Consider the following 21,998-nt stretch of genomic DNA (forward strand, 5'->3'; position numbering starts at 1 on the left):
TATTTACAGACTCAGGCTTAGGATGCAATGGAAGAGGAAAAAGATTGAGGTTCCAGTGAACAGTTTTATTACTAACAAGCTGTGACCTTGGTCACAAACTCACCTTTAAGTCCCTTGGATAAGAAAAATAAGGCCAGAGAGGTTATGGACACTATGGGTCTAATCCGACCTAATTTAAAAGCAAGGAACACTGGTGAGGGACTCTGAGCACCTGCGGGTGCCACAGGTGAGATAGGAGGCTCCCTGCTCCCAGCAGCTCTACCTGGATCTGATTTGGTATTGGAGCTTCTGCCCAAGATTCTGTCTGAACTGTACCTCCAATGTTTTCTTTTTAATTATAGACCCTTTCCACTCAGATCATCCTTAAAGTTCCTTCCAGCTTTAATGCTCTGACTCACTGTCTTTTCCTCAGATAACTGATTCATTTTCTAGAGGTGCAAAAGCATTTCTATGACAACAGCCGCATGGTCTCTGACTGGCCCCATGGCTCTGAAGTGGGCTCTGAGTCTGGCTTCCCACTTCCGGACTTGTCCCACTCCGAGTATGGGAACTCAGTGATTGGACTGGACAGTCCTTAGAGACCCTTGCCTTGGGGCTTGAGGACATTTCGCTCTGTCACGTGCATTTATCCTTTATGCCTAGTTGATGGTAACAGGATGCTTTAGACACCAGAAATGTCAGCTGTTGAGGGTATGAGGCTGAGAGGGGGAGCTCCTGGGGACCCCAGAGCTTGCTTGACAGGCTCTTGTCTGCAGCAGGCTTGGAGGTAGTCCTCAGTTGGGTGCATGGAGAAGGCGCAGAAGGCAAGTTCGTATGTGGCAGGATGGTGGTTCAGGTGAGCTTCCCCTTCTCAGGGAGGGAGGAAGAAGGAATTTTAGTGAGGAGTGGTCTGGGGTGGCAGATATTTGCTCTGGGTTCTTTTAGCTCAGTGGGAGAAGAACTGTACTCTGGTGGGTAGAAGAGGATTCTGCTGGCACAAGTTATCAGAATCGAAGCAACATCCTCCCACCAGGTGGCTGAAGCACTTTTTTATTTATAAGCCCCTTGGCTAAGTCCCAGTTTCATAACCATTTCTTTTTTTTTCAATTTTGTTTATTATGGTAAAATACACAAAACATAAAATTTACCATCTGAACCATTTTTAAGTGGACAGTTCGGTCGCATTAAATACATTAATAATGTGCATCCATCACCACCGTCCATCTCCAGAACTCTTTCATCTTGCAAAACTGAAACTCTGTACCCATTAAACAATAGCTCCCCATTTTCCCCTCCCCCCAGCCCCTGGCAACCACCATTTTACTTTCTGTCTTCTCTACGATTGTGTCCACTCTACCTCATATGGGTAGAATCATACAGTCCTTTTGTGACTGGCTTATTTCACTTAGCATAATGTCCTCAAGGTTTACACACGTTGTACCATGTGTCAGAATTTCCTTCCTTTTTTTTTTTTTTTTTTGATCAGTAAGGGGATTGCAACCCCTGGCAAGGTGTCGTCTGCACCATGCTCAGCCAGTGAGCGCACTGGCCACCCCTATATAGGATCTGAACCCGTCCGTGGCCTTGGCACTACCAGTGCCGCACTCTCCCGAGTGAGCCACGGGGCTGGCCCAGAATTTCCTTCCTTTTTAAGGTTGGATAATACTGCATTGTATGTATACACCACATTTTGCTTATCTGTTCATCCATTGATGGACACATGGGTCTCTTTCACGTTTTAGCAATTGTGAATAATGCTGCAATGAACCTGGTTGTACATATATCTCTTTGAGACCCTGTTTTCAATTATTTGGGGTATATACCCATAAATAAATCACTGGATCATATGGTAGTTCTATTTTTAATTTTTCGAGGAACTGCCATACTGTTTTCCATAGTGGCCGTACCATTTTACTTTCCCACCAGCACTACACAAAGGTTTCAGTTTCTCTACATCCTTGCCAACACTTGTTATTTTCTGTATTTTTTTATAGTAGCCATCCTAATGGGTGTTACTTCATTGTAGTTTTGATTTGCATTCTCTAATAATAACTATATTGACCATCTTTTCATGTGCTTATTAGCCAATTGTATATCATCTTTGGAGAAATTTCTATTTAAGTCCTCTGCCCATTTTTGAAGTGGGTTTTTCTCTGTTGAGTTTTAGGAGTTCTTTATATATTCTGAATATTAATACCTCATCAGATATAAAATTTGCAAATATTTTCCCCATTCTGTGAGTTGCCTTTTTACTTTGTTGATATTGCCTTTTGATGCACAAAATTTAAAAATTTTCATAAATTCCAATTTGTCTATTATTTCTTTTGGTGCCTGTGCTTTTGGTGTCACTTCCAAGAAATCACTGGCAAATACAATGTCATGAAGCTTTTGTCATATTTTTTCTACTAAGAGTTTTATAGTTTTAGGACTTACATTTAGGTCTTTGATCCATTTGGAGTTAATTTCTATATATGGTGTTATGTAAGGGTCCAACTTCATTTATGTGAATGTGGATATCCAGTTTTCCCAGTACCATTTGTTAAAAAGATGTCCATTCCCAATTGAATAGTCTTGGCACCCTTGTAAAAAATCATTTGACCCTAAATGTGAGGGTTTATTTCTGGGCTTTCTATTCTATTCCATTGGTCTTTATGTCTGTCTTTATACCAGTACCATACCATTTTGATTACTGTAGCTTCATAGTAAGTTTTGAAATCAATAAGTGTGAGTTCTCCAGCTTTGTTTTTCTTTGTTAAGATTGTTTTGGCTAATCGGAGTCCCTTGAGATTCCATGTGAATTTTAGGATAGGTTTTTCTATTTCTGCAAAAAATGGCATTGGGATTTTGAATTGGCATTGAATCTGTAGATCACTTTGGTTAGTATCAATATCTTCATATTAAATATTCCAATCCATGAACATGGGTGTGTTTCCATTTATTTATGTCTTCTTTAATTTCTTTCAGTAATGTTTGGTAGTTTTTATTGTACAAGTCTTTCACATCCTTAGTTAATTCCTAAGTAATTGTTTCTTTTTGATGCTATTTTAAATGAAATACATTTTATAAACTCCTTTTCAGATTGTTTATTGTTAGTATATAGAAATGCAACTGATTTTTGTGCATTGACTTTGTATCCTGCTACTTTGCTTAATTCATTTATTAGTTCAGTTTTTGTGTGTATGGAATCTTTAGGGTTTTCTACATAGAAGATCATATCATCTCGTGAGCAGAGATAATTTTACTTCTTCCTTTCCAATCTGGATGCCCTTTATTTCCTTTTCTTGCCTAATTGCTCTGGCTAGAATTCCAGTACTGTGTTGAATAGAAGTTGTAAAAGTGGACATTCTTAGAAGAAAAGGTTTTAGTCTTTCAGTGTTGAGTATGATGTCTGCTGTGGGTTTTTGATATATGGCTTTTATCATGTTGAGGTAGTTTCCTTCTGTTCCTAGTTTGAGTTTTTTTTTTTTTTTAAATCATGAAAGGGTGTTGTAGCCACGTATTTTAAAATCAGCTATTCAAGCCACTTTCTAGGAACTAATTTCTTTGGTTATTTCTTAAAGAATTATAGTCAGGTGACACGCAGCTTCCCTGCCCTTCCTCCTAGCTTTAGAGAAACTGTATTTTCCTAAGTCCATTCCCTCTGCTCATTCAGGTCATCTGCCTTGTTGGGCTTTCCAAGCCAGATGGTTGGTGACATACTGATGTTTTTCTGGCTCTGCCACCCCTCTGCTCTCCGTAACTCACTACCTGCTTTGCTCTCATGTAACAACCCCACAGGAAGTGAAAGATAACTGTGAAAAAATGGACAACATTTAAAGTTTCCAGATATTGTCATTTTGGCCAATGCATATAAACCTTTTTGTAAATTATAGAGATAAAACACCTTTTTAGTAGAGTGGACTGAGGATTTTAACGACATTTAATTTTTTTTAGATTAATGGGCCACAAGCTAGAACTAGAAGGCAATTTCACTAGTACCAGATTTTCCAGTCTTTCTTTTCTCCAGCAAATAAAACCTAAACTAAACGGAGGGGACACAGTCAAAAGAGCACAGACAGACAACAACCGTCATAACAGAAACTACCAGAGATGTCCCTTACTCCCACCTCACACTGCACTTCTGGAACTTGCCCTTCCAAGGTCCTGGCAGGGGCATCCTACGTAACATGTCACTACTAGCTGAGAATTTTCATGACCTTTATGTGGCTGGGAAGGGAGGCAAGAATTGCTGCCCACCAGTGGGTTTCTTCCTTCACTTTTCCTGCCCCCAGAAATGCAAGCTCTTTGATTTCTTTCCCTTACTTGTCCCAGTAGCTATTTCTTTCCATTTCCTGTAGACTAGCAATATAAATTCTAGACATGTACTCGGTTAAGCAAAATCGTACCCCAATAAAATAGTTCAGCTGTCCTTGGAGTTCGTCATAGTGGAATTTTACTTGTATTGAGGTGGCGGAGGAGAAGAATAAAATCGTTGAAGGAGGGATGTAGTCGGCGGTCAGGGAGGAAGCAGATGTTCCTCCCTTGCTCCCTGTTGGTGAAATGCATCACTTTTTTCTCTTTCTCTCTTTTGGGTCTCAGGATTACTTTCCTTTTTGAGGTTTTTAGATTTTTTTTTTCTTTTTAAATTCCAGACAGAGAATTTAAAAAGAAAAGAGCTAATTATCTCTTGTTGGTTTAAAAACTAATCCAGATAAGCCGAAAGCTTGCTTTGGGGATCATAGCTCCCCTGTATAAGTGAAAGGGAACAATATCTTCCAGAATCCAGAGAAAACTGGAGGGAACCTGCTGGGGGCAGAGACGCCTGCGAGACACCAAGAGCTCGCCGAGACCGCTGTGTTCATGACTTTATTTTAGAGTTTGGGCCTGGAGGTGGTCGTGTGGTTCCAAGCCTCACTCCACCGCAGGAAGAGGACGAAACTCAGCAAAATGTTAGCATCTTGCAAAACAGGCCGAGACCTTGAAAGATTCCCCGTAAGAGCTGATCCGGGTCAAGACGGAAGGATGGGAACTCACCGTCTTCTGAAAAATGTGCGTGGAGATTATGCTCAGGGCAAGACGCTGACTCTAGCAATACGAGGAACCTGAGGGAACAGGGAGGAAATGTGAATTTTGATTTGGGGAGAAACTGATGAGGTGATTCCTCAAGGACTGACCTCATGGCCAGGCTGCTCTGCTGCAGGGTGACTTCTTCCCTCTGGGGTAACATGGAGTTTATAGGTGGCAGGAAAGGCAGCTGTGGACCCAGGCTGAGTGGGGGCTTGGGGCGCTCTTGTGGGGAGCACGCAGACACACAGCAGGAGGCAGATGCCTGTTTACTGGTTCCCCTCTGACCCCCCACACTCCCTAAAAGGGACAGGGTTAGAGGAGGGGATAGGTCTGAGACATGAGGTCCTTGGGTTTTAACAAAGGTTCTTAGATCAAACAGGCCTTAATTTGCCTCCTCTCTCTACAGATGTAGAAACCATTGTGTTTGGTCCAGAGCATCTAAGCAAATGACTCGAGGTCATGAAAGACTGGTTTTCCTCTTCCTATCTGAATTCCCAATCCGGTGATCTTTTAAAAAATGTTATCACACTGTTGTTATTTTTTTGACATATGGGACTAAGAAAGAAGACCTTCCAGGGGCAAAGGACAAATGGCAGATGTACCCGAGCAGTGGGGTATCCCGACCAACTTGGTCATGTCCAGTTTTTGGCTCACGTCATGGGGCGTCGCCCTCCAGCCCAGCGCGCTGCACAGTTTTGCCCGTGGTGTGGTCTCTGCTTTGCTCAGGCCCAGGGCTTTGGTGCACAGCCTCGGGTTCCCTGCCTTCATCTTCTTCTCTTCTATCTCATTCTTCAACTTCTTGTTTTCCTGCTGCAGATGGACCATTACATTGTGGAGGTGACTGTGGGATGAGAGGGCAGGACAGGTGGGTGTTTGGTTCCCTGCTAAAAAGGAAAGGTGTCCCAGGAAAGAGGGCATGGATGCCCAGTTCCTTTCAGAGCTGGGCTCTTACACATGCTCTGTGGAAATGGAGACCCACGTGTGTCCTGTGGAAGAAGCTCAGGCCTGGGGTCGGGGTGGACCCAAACTAGTACTCCTGACCCACCCTCAGCTCTGGGCCTGCTTTCTTACCTGTTAGACGGGGACAATCATGCCTGACCTGCTTGTTGGTGTTCATATAAGGATTCAGTTTAACAAGTGAGAGAAATTTGGTTTGAAGAGCTAAAAGACTGTTATGAACAACTTTGATTGTGCGTCCTCGGGTTCTCATGGCCAGGCCTCAGAAACACTCTTACCCAGTGCTAATGCCAAAGGCCAAGTTCCCTCGGCCTCCCTTTGCTGGAGCTGGGAGCACAGGGGGTCCTGGCTCTGTTGAGAACTTGGGCAAGTGACTCATCCCCATTTTACAGATGAAGAAATGGAGGCTGCAACGTAGGTAAAGGAAAATTAATTTAGCATATTTCTTGTGGCCCAATAAATGGCAGCTATTATGACCAATAGCTGAGAGCTGTATTTCTCCAAGCTAGTCTTGAGAGCAGTGGATGAGAGCGGGCTCTGAAGCCAGACTTCCCAGGAGGAACCCTGACTCTGCCACTTACCATTTGTGAGACCAGGGCCGAGCTCTTTAGCCTCTCTGTTCCTCTCTTTTCTCATCCATAAATGGGGATTATAACCATATTGAACTCATGAGGTCTTTTAAAGACTGAAGAAGTTAATACACGTAAAGCACTTAGAACAGTGCCTCACACACGATAAACAGTAAATATTAGTCGAGCCGTTATTAGTAGCAGTATTAAAAGGTGGTTTTCCTTCCAATAGGACCAGGCAACTCAATAATTTCTTTGTGAAACAGAACTTTCTGGAACTTGGCACAATGTAAGAAAAAGCCTGAACTTATCTGTTACCTTCAGATGCTGACAACTTTTCTTTTAGTTAAACCCCTTCAGAAAACGTTTTTGTCCTAGTGAAAAGTTTCATGGTCTTTTCTAGAGGAAATCAAATAAAAAGTCCATCCTCAGCCTCTTCTCTGGGCATACGCTTTACCCTCTTGCTCTCCACAAACTGGCCTTGAAGAGACCTCTTCCCCCGCAGCCCCGCACTGCGTGTGCCACTGGGCCTGGAGGTGGGGTCCCAGCACTGCCTTACTCTCTTGTTCTCCGTCACTTCCTCTGGCCCCTCCTGGCAGTATCCAGGAGCCTTCAGCATCCCACACAGTCCATCAGAGCCCTGGCCTCTCAGCTCCTTAGCTTCCTTGTCCCAGTGGTCTTGTCCTTCCCTTCAGTTCAGCCACCCCACCTAAGGTCAAAGCCTAGAATGGAGCTTTCTGGCGGGGGTGCCTCGAATGGGTTCCAGGTGTGCTGAGACACCGATGCCCTCAGCCTTTGGGGCAGGGTTTGAGGCAGCCACTGCTAGGTCAACTTTGTCACAAGCAAGCCCATCCCAGATCCTCCCAGTGTACCAAACAACTGTGGTCATTTTCTAAGTGTTTCCTAACAAAAGGTTGGGAAGCACTGTCCTCGGACTTGTCACTACCGGTCACTTTATCATCTCCAAAATCTCAGCATTAGACGGTCATACTTCACGTCCGTTCTCCAGCTGCCAACACTCCTCCCATAGCCCGCTCGCAGGTGACCCAGCTTTGACTACGCAGGCAAAGCAAGACCACGATAGGTGAAGCATCAAGTGCAAGGAACCTAGGTCCCCAGATGACCAGGTGGAACAGAGAAACCCCACCCACCTGGCCTGCTCACGCCAGAACATTCCAGAGGAGATGTTCCTCCACTGGGGGTCTTTGTTACAGCAACTTAGCCCCTACCACAAGTAATTCAGTCTGCCTGTCAGTGCCTGTTCCCTTCCCAGCACCCTTGACCTGTGACAATCACAGAAGGTGAGAGCAGGGAGGAGCATAGTGATGGCTACGCCCCCTTTGTATTGTTGATGAGGGAACTGAGGCCCAGAGAGGTCAAGTGATGTGCCCAAGGTCACATAGATGCGGATTCAGGACTGGGGGAGGGGTGTCTTTCCAAAGTCCTAGGTCTTTCCCCGGGTCTGATCCACCTTTGGGATGAGAAAACCAGCCCCGGCTCCTTGCTGACCTTTCTTGTCAGGTCCCAAGAAGCAGCCAGGGTGGGGTGGGATGACTTACTCCTTTTCACCTGTCAGCTTGGCGATGTATTTCACCTGTTCACGGAGTTTGTTTCCTAGTTTCTCATTGGCAATCCTGAAATCAAATCCACAGGAGAAAGGAGTGACCACTGCCCCACCTCCTGTGAGCAAGCGCACAACTGGCTGGACGGGACACTGGGTGTTGTCAGCAAGGCTTCTGCTGGATCCTAGATCCCCCTGCATTACCTGTCCTCAGAGATACAGCCTTTCTAACACCTGGCAATTAAGAGGACCCTCCGTACTCAGATCCTATGCAAAATCACTGTGATTCCTAGGTGAGTTCAAGGCACTGAGTTCAAGTGATCCAGGCAGTGTCGCAGGATCCCAGGGTGGGAAGAGGAACTCTGAGCCACGGCAAAGCATCTCTTCCATCTCAGAGCTGCTCTACTGCTAAGTCAGCAGGGCTTTCCAAACCTGTGTCCCCTCATCTTATTCCCAAACCTTGGGTGTGGGCTGAGACTGGATCAGTTTCCCAAGAGGGCAGGGTGTGTGTGTGTGTGTGTGTGACTGGGCTTGGCACATGGGTGGCCCCTCAGCTCAGCCCAGGCCTGGGGACCCTGCCTAGCTTCTTTGTCCTTACTCACTTCTGCTCTTTTGCCCACTGCTCCATGTTGGACATAATCTGGTCATTCTCTCGGTGGAGCCTGCAGGTGTCTTTGGGCACAGACCGCTGGGGCAGGCAGGAGATCTTGGGTACAAGAAGAAAACGAGGCAGTGAGGGGTGGGAGCCCAGGCCCCTCACCTCCATCCTCCTAAGTCAGGCCTCTTCTCTCTTCCTGGGAGAAGAAAAATCTACTCTGCTGTCCAGCCGGAGGCCAGCCGGAGTTGGAGTTGCCACACCAGAACCTCTACCCCCAGCTGTGCAGGTTGCGTCTCACGCAAAGGTGACGTCTCTGAGTCACCGTTTACAGCAGAGACACAGTAGATTTGTACACTTGTAATAATGATTTTCAGGCCAAAGACACTGAAGTGACTTGTTCTAAAGAAGCAGTATGCTAAGCCAGTTTTCTAATAGATGGAAGAAAAACATCTGGAGGAAGAGATGCCTTCCTTCTAATTCAAGCAAAGGCCCTGTGGCCACCCCAAGATGGCTGGCAGCTTCCTGCCAGGAACCTCACGGCTCAGGGAGCCAGGCATGGACATGCCCAAAAGGTCACATAGCCATCTGTTGTAGGGTCTGGGGTTGCTAAAAGTGTCAGGATGTGTTCTGGAGGGGGCCGCCCAGTAGGTTAAGTCCAAGGTGGCTGATGTACCTGACAGTGTTTTCTCTGGAATGGGGCTTTCATTCTGCTCAGTGTGTCCCTATCAACAAAGCTACAAGGACATAGGTGGGCTGAGACAGCTGCTGTGGCCCTTAGGCGACTCAGACCCTGCTTTGTGCTGAACAGAGCGGTTGTCCTTTCGCTGAGCCCAGGCTCCGCCCCGTGACCCCAGGCTGTCTGGCATCTAGGTAGTCATAGGATGTGCTGAGAGGGCTGAGAGGAAGTGACCAGGAGCCGAGGAGTGCCCACCTCCTTCTCGTCTGCAAGGAGGTTCTCTTTCAGGGTGGTCATTTCCTCCTGGAACTCCCTGAGCTGCTCCTCTTTAGCCGCCAGCATCTTGAGGTCATTTTGGTGCTGCTTCTGCCACTGCAGCACCTGGTTGCTCATCTCCTCTAGCTTCTTGTCAAAGGCATGCACCTGCTCAGGAGTGCAAAGTGAGGAGGGGGCCCCCAGCTGGCCTCCCGGACCCCAAAGGGCCCATGTTGTTGGGGGTGTGTTATTTCCAGCGGCCAGCAGAGGGCACCCCTGTGCTGGTCTCGGCCACCTCTGTCTGTAATTCAGGAAGCCAAGAAATTGGAGGGAACCCATTAGCCAAAGGGAATGGCTTAGTGCTAAATAATTCCGAACGCGACAGGTGACCTTGCAGACCCCTAACGGGAAGGCAGCCTGAGCCCTTGGCGGCTCCTCACCTCTAGCTCACTCTGCTGGTGGAAGCCCTGCAGTTTTTTTAATTCCACATTGAGCTTTTTCATCCTCTCCTCGTAAGCAAGGATTTCCTCTTCCAGCTGAGCTTTCTTCTCTTGGGTCTGTGTCAGGTTTCGGTGCAGGCTCTTTGTCTCTGAGGTTGCATGATTGAGCTTCGGGTAAAGACAAAGGGGATGAGAATGGCCATCAGAGCCCTTTGGCCCTCTCTGCTGAGTCCTGAATGGAGAAGGGTTCTAGTCTCTCCCCATCCCCTGCCCAGGGTGGCACAGATGGTCACCTTGCCTGCTGTCCCAGAAAGGGGAGGGCCATGATGGTGGTTGGTGTTCTGTCCAACCTGTGCCCCCTCATTCCCCTCCACCCCCATTTCTTCTCTATCTATTCTGATGAATTGATCAGCCATGCATGAGCAGCACAGGGGTGGTGCATGAATTTTCCTGACAAATCCAGGCTTTAGGGAAACCTTGCCTCTGCATCTCCTATGCACAGAAAAACTTGTTAGATTTGGCCTTCATCTTTGCCCTCTTCCCCCAAAAGCCTCAGTAGGAGGAAGCAGGCCTTCTCTGGACAGATATTCCAGCCCATGCAAGAGTTTGAGGTGGCCCCGTGATAGCCAGTCATGCAGGAAACTGGCCCCTGTGCCTCTCACACTACCCTGCAATTCCCTCTCCTGACAACAGCCTGGAGATGAGAGGACATGCCCTCCTCACCTTCTCGAGCGCTTGTGTCAGGTCATCCTGGCAGGCAATGGACTTCCGGGATAACTCTTCATAGACTTCTTTAGTAACCATGGTCTGGATAAAATGCTTCTCTTTCTGCAGAGCCTTGTCCAGCTGGGCCTGCAGACTTACTATGGTCTCCTTGTGAACGGCTATCTTTAGGGAGAGAGAACATCACCATCAGGGTTCCAGCTCATGGCCATCAAGGCACTTTCTGTGACTACAGGAAATGGACAAGGGCTGGGCTGTCTTCTCTCCGCCATCACCTGCAGAGCAGTCTGTGTTAACGCCCACATCTTCCCCCCGCTGCTGTAAAAGGTAGAGCTGTCTTTCCAGCCTCTTCCGCACCCCTTTACCCACATTTCTCCTTCTAGTTAGCACATCCCCCAGATACAAGGAGTACCAGAAGTACTGGGGCATGATATGCCAAGTACACAAAATGTCCCTTTCACAGACTCTGCAGCCTTTGATAAAGATCGGAATCCAATTCTAGGTTAGTAGATATGATACAATGTTTCATGTGTGTTTTGTGCCTCACCTAGTTCCTGACATAATTCACTAGACTTGATGTGCCGTGAAGTCAGGACCACGTATGTGTTTTTTCATTACTGTTTCCCCATTGCTGTAGTTCAGGGCATGGCACATAACAGGTGCTCAGTAAATATTAAATGATTTTTTTTGTTTTTACTGGATGAAATACTGCATTGTTTGGAGTTAGGGATGCAAATATTGTTTGGAGTTAGAGATCAATTAAACACATAGTTCTGGCAGAAGTGTGTTTAAAAACTTAACTCTGTGTCTTAAACTTAGTAATGAGTATTCACAGTGTAGTTAAAAGGGAATTGAGAGGACCTGGGTTGAGGTCCAGGTTCTGTCATTTACTTATTGCTTCATCTCAGTTTCTGCTTCCACAAATTGGGATAACTTCAACTGTTTCATGGAGTTTTTGTAATGATCAAATGAGATGATATATGTAAAAAGGGCTTTGTAAAGTATCAATCACTGTAAGACTGAGAGTTATGATCACAAACATACTGGGCAATTAGTCATCTTGCCATATATTTTAAGTACAGAAAGAGATCTGCTTCTAAGTCTGGAAGTAGGAGGGAGACCCCAGAAATTCATATGCCTGACTTCTGTTCTTTGATATTCTAGGATACCCGCATACTGATGTGACATACACACAGAAACACACTCTTCTGGATTTTCTTGCTCTATCTCCAGTAACTGCTTAGCGCTTGATGCTTATTACTTTTTCAGATGGAATTTTGAGTATTTTTGACCCTAGGAATTAGTGAAATGAAAATTGTTAGACTGGACTTCTGATCCTATATTTTACGTGCCCTGGTGGTAAAAATGTTCCTAAAGGTGAAATAATTTGGTCTTCTGGAAATAGTGGGGTCTTCCAGGGACTTCTGAAAAACATGGAGTCAGCTGGGTCTGCTCAGTAAACCAGGAAAGTCACTGGAGAAACTACAATTTACTGTAAGTGCTTGATAAGTGGTGGCTGAACTGAGAAATGTCCCCATGAAGATGAGATACTAAAAAGAAGGCTGGGGAAAAAAATCACAATGATGCTAGAAGCTAAAATGGAAGCTTTATTTTACATTTTGCTAATGTGAGTGGTTTACCTTGGAAAAAGATACTAAATATCTAGATATAGACACATTTGAATTACAGTTTCAAGGAGTTCTCATAAAAGACCTACTCTCTTTCCTGCCAAATGTATTAGGTCTAGATGGTTTTGTAGGTAAATTCCACTAAGTCATCCTTGATTCCTTGCTTTCTCTCACGTTCATTCCATCAGCTAGTCTGGTCAATTCTATCACCAAAACACATCCTGAATTTGCCTATTTTGCCTTCATTGACACCGTCCTAGCCTGGACAGCAATAGCCTCCTAACAGGTCTCCTCACTTCCACACCTACCCCTCCCCCAGATCCATTTCCACACATTAGTCAGAGTTATATTTTGAAAACTAAAATCATATTAAACAACTTCCCCTGTCCCTTTGAGGAAATCCCATCAAATGGCTTTCCATTGCTCTTGGAATAAAACCCCTTATTTCTTAACAGAGGCCCTAATGCCTGCCCCTGCCTACCTTTCTAATCTCATCCTGTACAACGTCTCTCTTGATCAATACACTCCAGTCATATTTGCCTTATTTCACTTCTCAGAATGTGCTAAGTATTGTACTAGAAGAGTGACACATTATATCAACTCAGGAGTCACACTAGGAATGCAAGGGTGAGTAAAATTAAAGATCAATTAATTGATTTTATTCAAAACATTACTGACTTAAGGAGAAAGATGATATAATCATTTTAATGTTTTCTGACAAAAAAGCATTTGATAAAATTCAACATCCATACTGACAAAACTCTTAGTAACTGAGGAACTGAAGACACTTAATAAAGGACAGTGACAAGAAGCCTACAGGGAACATCCCACTGGAACAGAGGCGTTTTGTCACAGTTAAAAATATGCCTCCTAACACTGCTGCTGTTGAACATCGTACTGGAGATACCATCCAATGCAAGAAAGCAAGAAAAGTAAAGTAAGTTAACATCAATATTGCCAAGAATATCTAGAAAACTATGGTTGCTTGCAATATGACGTAATTGTTTACTTAAAAATTCCATGAGAAGCAACTGAAAAACTATTATGCCCATAAGTGAGTTCAATAAGATGTCCAAATACAGAATGAGTATATAAAAATAAGTGAGCTTTTCTGTTATTAACAGTAACTAATTATACAATATAGTGAGAAAGTATTCTAGAATCAAAGAGATGGAAAGGGTCTCAAGATATATTGCCTTGACTTCAGATGGGAAATTTTGAAATTAAAATAGGGAAGATGGATTAAAGGAAGTGCATGTTAGAAAGCAAAACCTAAGCCTCTGTCTTCTGGCTGTTTCAATTGATTCAATAAGTCTACCTTGTGTGGAATATGCTTTTAAAAAGTTTCACATGCTCACACACACAAAACCTGTCTAGCTTCCTCATTCCCATTAAAGGAATTCTGAAATTAGTGCTTTAACTTCCACATTTAACTGGCCATCTTTCTTTCGGTGAACATGACAACAGGCCCACATTAAATACTTAGGCAATATCCTTTATAGGAGGCTCCTGAGGGATCTGAGTGACTCAGAGATCTCAGCTTTGGATCACACTAAAGGAGAGGTTTATAACTGTGGAGGACAAAACTCCAGAAATATCAATGCCTGAGACCCGTGCTGTCTAATATGGTAGACAGTGGTCGTATGAGGCTATTTACATTTAAATAAATGTAAAATTACTTAATATTAATTAAAATGATAAATTCAGCCCCTAGGTTGTACTAAGCCATATTCGAAGCACTCAGTGGCTACATGTGGCTAGTGACCGTAGTATTGGCATCTCAGACATACAACTTTTCCCTCATCACAGAAAAACAGAAAGTTCTATTGGGGAATGTTATTATTACATTAGAATAGTCATAGTATTTTGAGATTAATTTTTTATGTTATGAAGAAATAAGAGCTGCCTGGTCTTTCATTTGTAACCCAAGAGACCTTCTACCAAGATGCTATATTTTTTTCTTGCCCAGAAAGATGGAACGTATTCAGCTGGGGAAAGTATTGCTGCTCATGATAAAGGAGAAAGAGGACAGACATTCAGGGTGGATGATCCAGGTTCAAATACTGGCTCATCCCATCACCCGTTAATGACTGACTTTGGGCCTCAGCCTTTCTTTCATCTATAAGTAGGGGAATCATAATAATTTACATCTCGTTGGGAGTAAAGCAGATGGAAGGTATGTAAAGAGCTTAAGTGGACAGTAAATAAATAATGACTGACTTCAAGCATAGTGCCTGGCATATCTCAGATGCCATTTGCTCCTTTCTGTCATTTTTACTTGTGTAATGAAATATCACTGTTCCCCACTCCCATCCCCTTTTTGTGCTTTGCGACTAGTTTTGGAAGCATTCCCAAGCAAACTGCCCCAAACAACCAATGAACTCAACTCTGGTCTAAAATGCAACATCAGAAGACAGACTTGATACCAAAATCCAGACAGTTTGGGGGCTCCACCAGATAGGAAATAAAGCCTCCCACATACGGAAGAAACTTTTCTTCTACTCAGCACCCAGGTGCTGAAAGGTTACCCCACTTTAAGGAGAGAAGCAGAGCTGCAGGCGGCAGGATGCACAATGGCTCGGTGGTTAGTTGCATCTCTATGGTGGAGGAGAGACAGGTGCAGACTTCAGGTCGAGGGTCACAGAGTTCAAATTCCTCATCCCCTCGGGGTTCCTATCTACTTACCTCTTTATTCAGCTCTTGGACGACTTGCTGGGAGGAGCTGTATTTGCTAAAGGAGGATTCCACTTGTGTAGAATAATGCATCAACTGTGCTCGGAGATTCTTTTCCTCCTCCTCTGACTTTCTCATATTCTCCTTCGACTGCTCCCCCATTCAAGAACAAAGCCCAGGAAAGAGGTGTCAACCTCAGACCACTGTGAAAACTCCACTCCTTCCCTCACCCACAGCTCCCTTCTGCTCCCCGAGTCTCCTCAGCTTCTCCTTCCCTCTGCACTGGCCTCTCCCACTTTCCTTCCTTTCCCTCCTGCGTTCGGTGCATCCACGGCCTCTGCATCCCCCAGGCCCAGCTAGGCCCAGGTCTGGCCCTGGATTCATGACCTGGACTCTTCCCACATTCTCCTGAAATTCTCTTTCTCACCATCTTTTCTTTCCTTTTTAATTCCTGCCGCAAAGTCTCAAGTTCTTCCTCCAGCAACTTCTCCTGTTCCTTGCTCTTTCTCAACTGCTCCCGTTTCTCCTCCAGTGACCTTGTCACCTCCTGAAGCTCATCTTCCAGCTTGCTTTTGGTGGAGGTTAGCTCTCTGTTCTGAGAAAATAAAGACCGGGCTGAAAGACAGTCTCACGCTGCGTTGTATTTGGAAAAAGCCCCCAGACAATGGCACGCAGGGAATGGCTGAAATAAATGAGAGTTCTATGGCCTATGTAATAAAAAAGTTTCTTCCGATGCGCTGTAAAAGTTTCTTCTTTGTTTAATTAGATATGCCAATGAGTTTTATTTATAGATCCCCACAGCACTGGCCTTCTCTCCCACTTACTCACCAAATCTTTCTACATAAACACTTCTGTGAATAAAGTTTAAAAATGTCTTAGAAAAGCACAAAAAAATAATTCAGACATCAAAGACATTAAATTGACTGACAAGGAAAGCTTTTGAATCCTGGAAAGAACAGAACTGTCTTCTGATTATTTTTAAGCTTAATCCTTGAATATGCTAATTGTTGGTCACGGGGACTGGTGCTGAGTGGCTTTGCGTTCTCCCACAAGTTCTGGATTGGTGGTGACATCCTCCCCAATAAAGACCAATATTTAATCTTAGTAGAGCACGTGCGTGAGCCGGCTGCCCCCTTGCCCTTCCTACCTGGTGCTGAATGAGTTTGATATGATCTTGCAAGTCACTCGTTTTTATGTCCTCCTCAGTCACTGTCCTCTGAAGCTGCCTCTTTTCCTTGTCTGAATTTTCGAGCTTCCTCAGGGCCTCAGAGAGTTCTGATGTCAGCTCCTCCATGCGTTTCCTAAAGCAAAGTGACAGCAACAGGAGGCTGGACGTGGTGCCTGTGTCGGTGGTTGTGGAGCTGGCCCCACGGGGCGTCCTTGCTCTCCCACTCCTGGGCAGCTGCCCACAGAGGTCCTGGCAGGCTCTCCAGGACGGAAGCTCTCCCTGCAGTGAGCCCGCGGTACCTGTTGGAGGCTAACTCCTCTTCAGCCATCGAGGACTCCTTCTGCAGCTTCTTAATGTCTCTCTGTAGCTCCTGGATGGTGCCTGCCTTCTGCTTGTCCAGGAACACGCAGTTCTGCAGTTTCCTCTGGGCGTCCTCCAGGTTGCTCCCTGCCTGCGTGGCCTCTTCTTTATACTGGGCTGCTTGCTGAGCTGCGAAGCCAGGAGACAAGCCGGGGGGCATGTCCACGTGAGAAGGGAGCATGTATGAAGATCAGACTCTCTAATAAGACCAGCTAAAGAGCCTGTTCCTCATTCTGTCACCTACCTCCTTCCCCAACCTGGCCTCGTGTCTCCCATTCCATTCCCAGTCCTAAGGAGCTCTGTGAAATGATCTGTCTTCATCGACACCCGCCCCCCCAACAGCTGTGCACTCCTGCTGGACTAAAATTACACAAATGGGTAGAAGTTGCTCGGTATCTCCTGTGCGACTCACCCTGTCACTAGGGACAAGTGTCAGTCCTCGTGGAGTTTAGAGTCTGCTGAGGGAGCTGTAACCGGCCCACCCATCCTGGAGAACATGGTCACGGTAAACTGGCCCTGACTGTGAGATCAGTGGGGCTAGAACAGATGGAGATGGACTTGTGGAGGAGTGGAAGTTGAGCTGGGCCTTAGAAGGAGGAGCAGGAAGGGGACCTGGGTGGGGGACTGTGAGAGCAGACGCAGGGTGGAGGGAACCAGCAAGGCATTTGGGAGGAGGAGAGGGAGAGGCCAGTTTGACTGGGGAAGAAAGTGGGCAGGAATGGGGGGTGTAGAGCTGGGTGAGTGGGTGGGTTAGCGGGAGCTTTGGAGGACTCTGGAAGCCTGAGAGAAATGTGCAGACAGGATTTAGTGGGTTCTCAAGCAGGCACCTGACTTAAAGGAATGAGTGCTTTAGGAAAACTGGAATGCATTAGAATGAAGAACGACTTCCTGCAATACCCCTTGAGCCCACACTCTTCCTCCACTGGGCAGGAGGGGAAAGGCACCCAATAAGTTGCCCATTGGGGTTCCTTTACACCAAATGCATTCCCACATCCCATAGTTTCTACTAACATTTCTATTTTAAACATTACTTTCCTCTCATTCCCTCCTCCAAGTGTCCTGAGATACCTAAAGAAGGGTGGTGTCAACTACAGAAATAATAACCAGCCGTGGAAGAAGATGGGAGGAGGGTTTTGTCTTCTTTGTAAAGTGGGGAAGAGAATAGGTTTGGTTTTGGAAATGCTGAGTCAGAGAAGGTGAGTTGCCCAGGACTGGCCACAGCTGCAGAGCAGGTGCTGGCGCTGCAAGTTTGGAGGCAAGTAGCTGCCAGGGGCTTGGCAAAGCGTGAATGTGCAGGGAAAGGAGAGAGGGGCAGAGCAGCATCCTAGGGGGTGAGTGACTGTCATCAGAGCAGGAGGGAAAAGAGAAAACACTGCTGAGATCTGTGGAAGAATGAGGGACCAAGGGACCGAAGGACCATGGTGTCTCCAAAGCCGAGAAACAAGGTTTGAGATGCGGGTGTGGGGGGTGGGGGTGAGCAAGGAAGCCAAGCTTCAGACCTTTAAAAAACATTGATAAATGGTTCCCATAACATAAAATGTTCCCTTCTAAAAGTGTACAATTCAGCAGCCCACCAGCCTCTAATTTCGGAACATTTTGATCACCCCCAAAGAAACCCTGTACCCAGGTTCAGAAGTTATTGGTGACCCCTGAGAAAGCAGCCTCTGCGGAGAGGCAAGGACACCATCCACGGTGCAAGCAAGTCCAAGGCCAAAAGGAGAGAGGGAGTGAAAACCCAGAGAAGAGGGAGGTGAATCGTGTGACGAAGGGCCTGGAGGAGATGGAGGGAGAGGAATGGGGGGGCAGAGACGTGAAGGCGGAGCCCTGCCGCCCTGTGGCCAGGAGGGATCGGTCTCTTCATCTGCCACTGCGGGGAGAACGGCGGGTGCGGGTCCAGCAGTCCCCTTCCCAGGCTGGCATCTGCTGTGCGGGGCAGGCTTCCCAGAGGAGGCGAGCTTGGGGGGAGGGAAGGTGTTCAAGACGCCGGAGGAGACCAGGAGCAGGTTTGGAGTGAGAGGCTGGGGGACAGGTGGAGGTGGCCGCTCTGGGACAGAAGGGGCTGCTGTAGCCCAGGGGTTACAGGTGTGCTGGGACAGCGCCCACCGGGGCCTCACCAGCCTGCCTCTGCTGCTGCCTGGCCTCTTCCAGACTGTCCTTCAGCTTCTGGAGCTCAGCGCGCAGGGCCCCGCACTCGGCCTTGGACTTGTCCTGCTCTTCCTCCCGGACGGTCCGCTCGAGCTCCGAGGTCACGCACTGCTGCTTCTCCAGCTCCATCTCTTTCTTCACGAGGGAATTCTGAATCTGCGTCAGCTTCTTCTCCAGCTCGTGCAGCAACTCGTCTTTCTCTTGGAGTAACTGAGAAGAGCGGAGGGGCAGGGCTGAGAAAGGCCAGGCGACGGCAGGGGCAGGCAGTTGGACATGGTCCTCAGCCCTCGGCCGAGCCACGTCCTGCCTGGATGCTGCAGGCTCTCCTACCTGCACTCCCTGCCTCCGCCTCTGTGCCCTTCAGGCTATTCTCAATGTGGTGGCCAGGGGGGGCCTTTAAAAGTGCCAGCTGGATCTTAGCCTGTGCTCAAAACCCTTCACTGGCTTCCATCTAAAGTCCTTACAAGGACCTCCTGGGATGCTTATGATCTGGTCCTAAGCTACCTGCCTGACCTCAGCCTGCACCCCCCCCCGCCCCTTTCTGCTGCAGCAGATCTCTGGGAACACTCCAGGCAGAGTCCTACCTACCTCGGGGCCTTTGCACTTGCTGTGCCTTCTTCCTGGAACATTCTTCCTTAACACCTTTGTGTTAAGGTGGCTCCCTCACTTCACTCAAATCTCTGCCCAAATGTCACCTTATCAAGGAGGCCTCCCCTGACCAGCCTGTGTAAAACAGCCACCAAACTGTTTTAGGAATTTCACAGTACCTGATGTGACTGTGTCAGTAATGATGTTAATTTTATTATTTGTGTATTTTCTGTCTCTCCAAGCCAGAATGTAAGCTCCCTGCAAGTAGGGATGTTGCATGTTTTGTTATAGTCTTAATGCCTAGAAAGTGCTCAGTGTATTGTAAGTGCTCAAAAATGTTTGTTGACTGCACCTATGAGCGACTTGAAGCCATTTGTCCAGACTCTTTGCTTCCCGTCTCCACTGCAGACGCCTCCATGTTGACTGGTGGATTTCCCCCGTACTTTGAAACAGGAGGTTCTAGACCAGCCAGTCAATCTGTCAGATTATTGTTAATAGCTCTGATAAAAGTTCAGAGTTGAAATAGGACTGACTATAAAATCTTGCGCTGGTTTCACAACCTTTCTGTCCCTGGTTCCATGTCTAGGCTTTTTCAGGACCTTGAATTATTTCGGCAACTACAGATCTTCTAGGGCATAGCTCCCTTAATATTTCAAACTGCCTCGTTTGTTTATTCATTAGATATTTGTAATGTTAAAAAGGGAAATTCACTCCAAATTCCTAATAAGGCCACATATAATTTTGTAGCATTTCCTTTCACTATCAGGCATAAAAAACACAAGGGAACAATGTGGGTAAGTGTGTCCCAAACTCTCTTGCTACCTTGCAAGGCTAGGGAAGAACCTGAGTCATCTGTTCTGGTCCTTGCATAGTCACACACTTATTATGAGTTGTAAGAGATACCAAAGATGCGCTCGGAATTGTGTCTGGGCCTGAAGATCCCCCAGTGTCATGGTGCATGTGTTGAGGCTCCCAGAGCCATCGCAGTGGGTGGGAAAAGCAGGACCGCCTTGTACCAAGGCACGGCCTCACCCCTGCCCTGTTGGTGGTTCCAGCAGAGTCCCTCGCCCTACCTTGTCTTTCTTCAAAGCGAGTTTTTGGGTCTCAGTGAGCTGCAGCTGCAGCTCCTGCAGTTGGCACTGCAGGAGGACGGCCTCCTTTTCCTTCCTCTCCGCGTGGGCAGACGTCTCCTCCCGCAGCCCGTGCAGATCCAGCTCCAGCTTCATCATGTCTAGCATGGGGGGGACAGTGCCGCATGCTCTGAGGAGGACCTGGGCTTCCTCTGGCTCCCGCGCCCCCCACGGCCACCAGCCCCTGTATACCCTTCATGATGTTTTTCTTCTGCTCCGACACGGCTTCCAGTTCCATGCGCAGGTCCTTCACGAGGTTCTGGTACTCCTCCACGTGCAGGCACTGGCTGTCCTTCTGCTCCTGCAAGTGCTTCAGCACCTGGCCAGTCGGGGAAGAGCGGGGCAGGATGAGGACACGGGAAGGGTGCTTTCTAAAGTGCCACATGTCCAGGGTAGAACCATCGGAGAGACAAAGTACGGTGGTGGTCGTGGAGGCTGGGGAGGGTGAAGGGGAGAGAACGCTAGTGGGAACAGGGTTTCTTTTGGGCCGATGAAACTGTTCTGGAATTAGTGGTGGCAGTTGCCCAGCTTCGTGAATATACTAAGAAACCAATGGTGAATTTTATGATTTGTCAATTATATCTAGATTTTAAAAAATTTTTAAAAGGAGAGAATAATAAATAAAAGGATCTGGCAGACTTCTGCACAGAATGTGCACAAAAGAAGCCATTCTTCCTCCTGGCAATAGACATTTATTGAGCGCTTACTGTGTGCCAGGCACTGTCCTAGGTGCTGGGGACAGTGAAGCAAAGAATACAGACACAGATCCTTGCCCCCATGGAGCTGACCTTCCAGTGGAGTGAGACAAAGATCGTAGTAATTAGTGACTTACAGAAAATGTTAAAAGCTGGTAAGTGCTGTGGGAGAGACAGAAGAGCACAAGGGGAGTGGAGGTGCACAGGGTGTGTGTTTTGCAGTTTTAAATAGGAGGGGGGACTGGCCTCACAGAGAAGGTGGCCTCCAAGCTGGGACTTGCTGGAGGTGAGAGAGCGAGCCGTGTTGTAGGTATCTGATGGAAGAGCTTTGCAGGCAGAGGGACGAGCTGATGGCAAGGCCCCAGGGAGAACCCCAGGAGGTCAGCACGGTGAGAACGGAGTGATGGGGAGGGCAGGGGGATGAGGTGAGGGAGTTGGTGGGTGGTCGTAGCATGCAGGGCTTGTAGTCCCCCTGTGAGAACTTTGGCTTCTGTCTTGGAGAGGGGAATGGCTTCCCAGCCATGAGAAGGCAGGAACATGATGCTGAGGAGCAATTAGTTGCCTGGCACCAGGGGGGCATCAGGGGATGCTGGGGAGAGTTGTTTGTGACTTCAGAGTGGACAGGAGGGAGGACTGCAGCCTGAAGACAGGAGGTGGCCGCTGGAGAAACACAGGCACTTGCCATATGACCCAGGTGTGGGCCCTGCTGGGACTTGCCGGCTCACCCTGTGCTGGGCCAACTGGGGGAGGAGAGGACCACTGGAGCAAACTGTGCAGTGGATTGTTTCATTCCTAACAGAACATCCA

The 21,998-nt window shown here is 47.0% G+C and overlaps 1 protein-coding gene across 1 annotated transcript in view; it reads right to left on the reverse strand.

Moving 5' to 3' along the window:
* Nucleotides 1-4,988: 4,988 nt before the first annotated feature.
* PMFBP1 (polyamine modulated factor 1 binding protein 1) overlaps nucleotides 4,989-21,998 on the reverse strand; it is a 43,139-nt gene continuing 26,129 nt past the window's right edge. Inside the window, exons 7-21 of the mRNA XM_063110113.1 lie at nucleotides 20,689-20,815; nucleotides 20,440-20,597; nucleotides 18,748-18,988; nucleotides 16,573-16,762; nucleotides 16,253-16,406; nucleotides 15,533-15,700; nucleotides 15,118-15,255; nucleotides 10,805-10,969; nucleotides 10,082-10,249; nucleotides 9,642-9,809; nucleotides 8,715-8,818; nucleotides 8,111-8,185; nucleotides 5,628-5,866; nucleotides 5,133-5,322; nucleotides 4,989-4,998 (exon numbers count right to left, since the gene is read on the reverse strand). Of these exons, the coding sequence (XP_062966183.1) occupies nucleotides 4,989-4,998; nucleotides 5,133-5,322; nucleotides 5,628-5,866; nucleotides 8,111-8,185; nucleotides 8,715-8,818; nucleotides 9,642-9,809; nucleotides 10,082-10,249; nucleotides 10,805-10,969; nucleotides 15,118-15,255; nucleotides 15,533-15,700; nucleotides 16,253-16,406; nucleotides 16,573-16,762; nucleotides 18,748-18,988; nucleotides 20,440-20,597; nucleotides 20,689-20,815 (2,295 nt within the window). The remainder of the gene's footprint in view (nucleotides 4,999-5,132; nucleotides 5,323-5,627; nucleotides 5,867-8,110; nucleotides 8,186-8,714; nucleotides 8,819-9,641; nucleotides 9,810-10,081; nucleotides 10,250-10,804; nucleotides 10,970-15,117; nucleotides 15,256-15,532; nucleotides 15,701-16,252; nucleotides 16,407-16,572; nucleotides 16,763-18,747; nucleotides 18,989-20,439; nucleotides 20,598-20,688; nucleotides 20,816-21,998) is intronic.

Source organism: Cynocephalus volans, chromosome 10 (genome assembly GCF_027409185.1).
Source record: "Cynocephalus volans isolate mCynVol1 chromosome 10, mCynVol1.pri, whole genome shotgun sequence".
Taxonomy (NCBI): domain Eukaryota; kingdom Metazoa; phylum Chordata; class Mammalia; order Dermoptera; family Cynocephalidae; genus Cynocephalus; species Cynocephalus volans.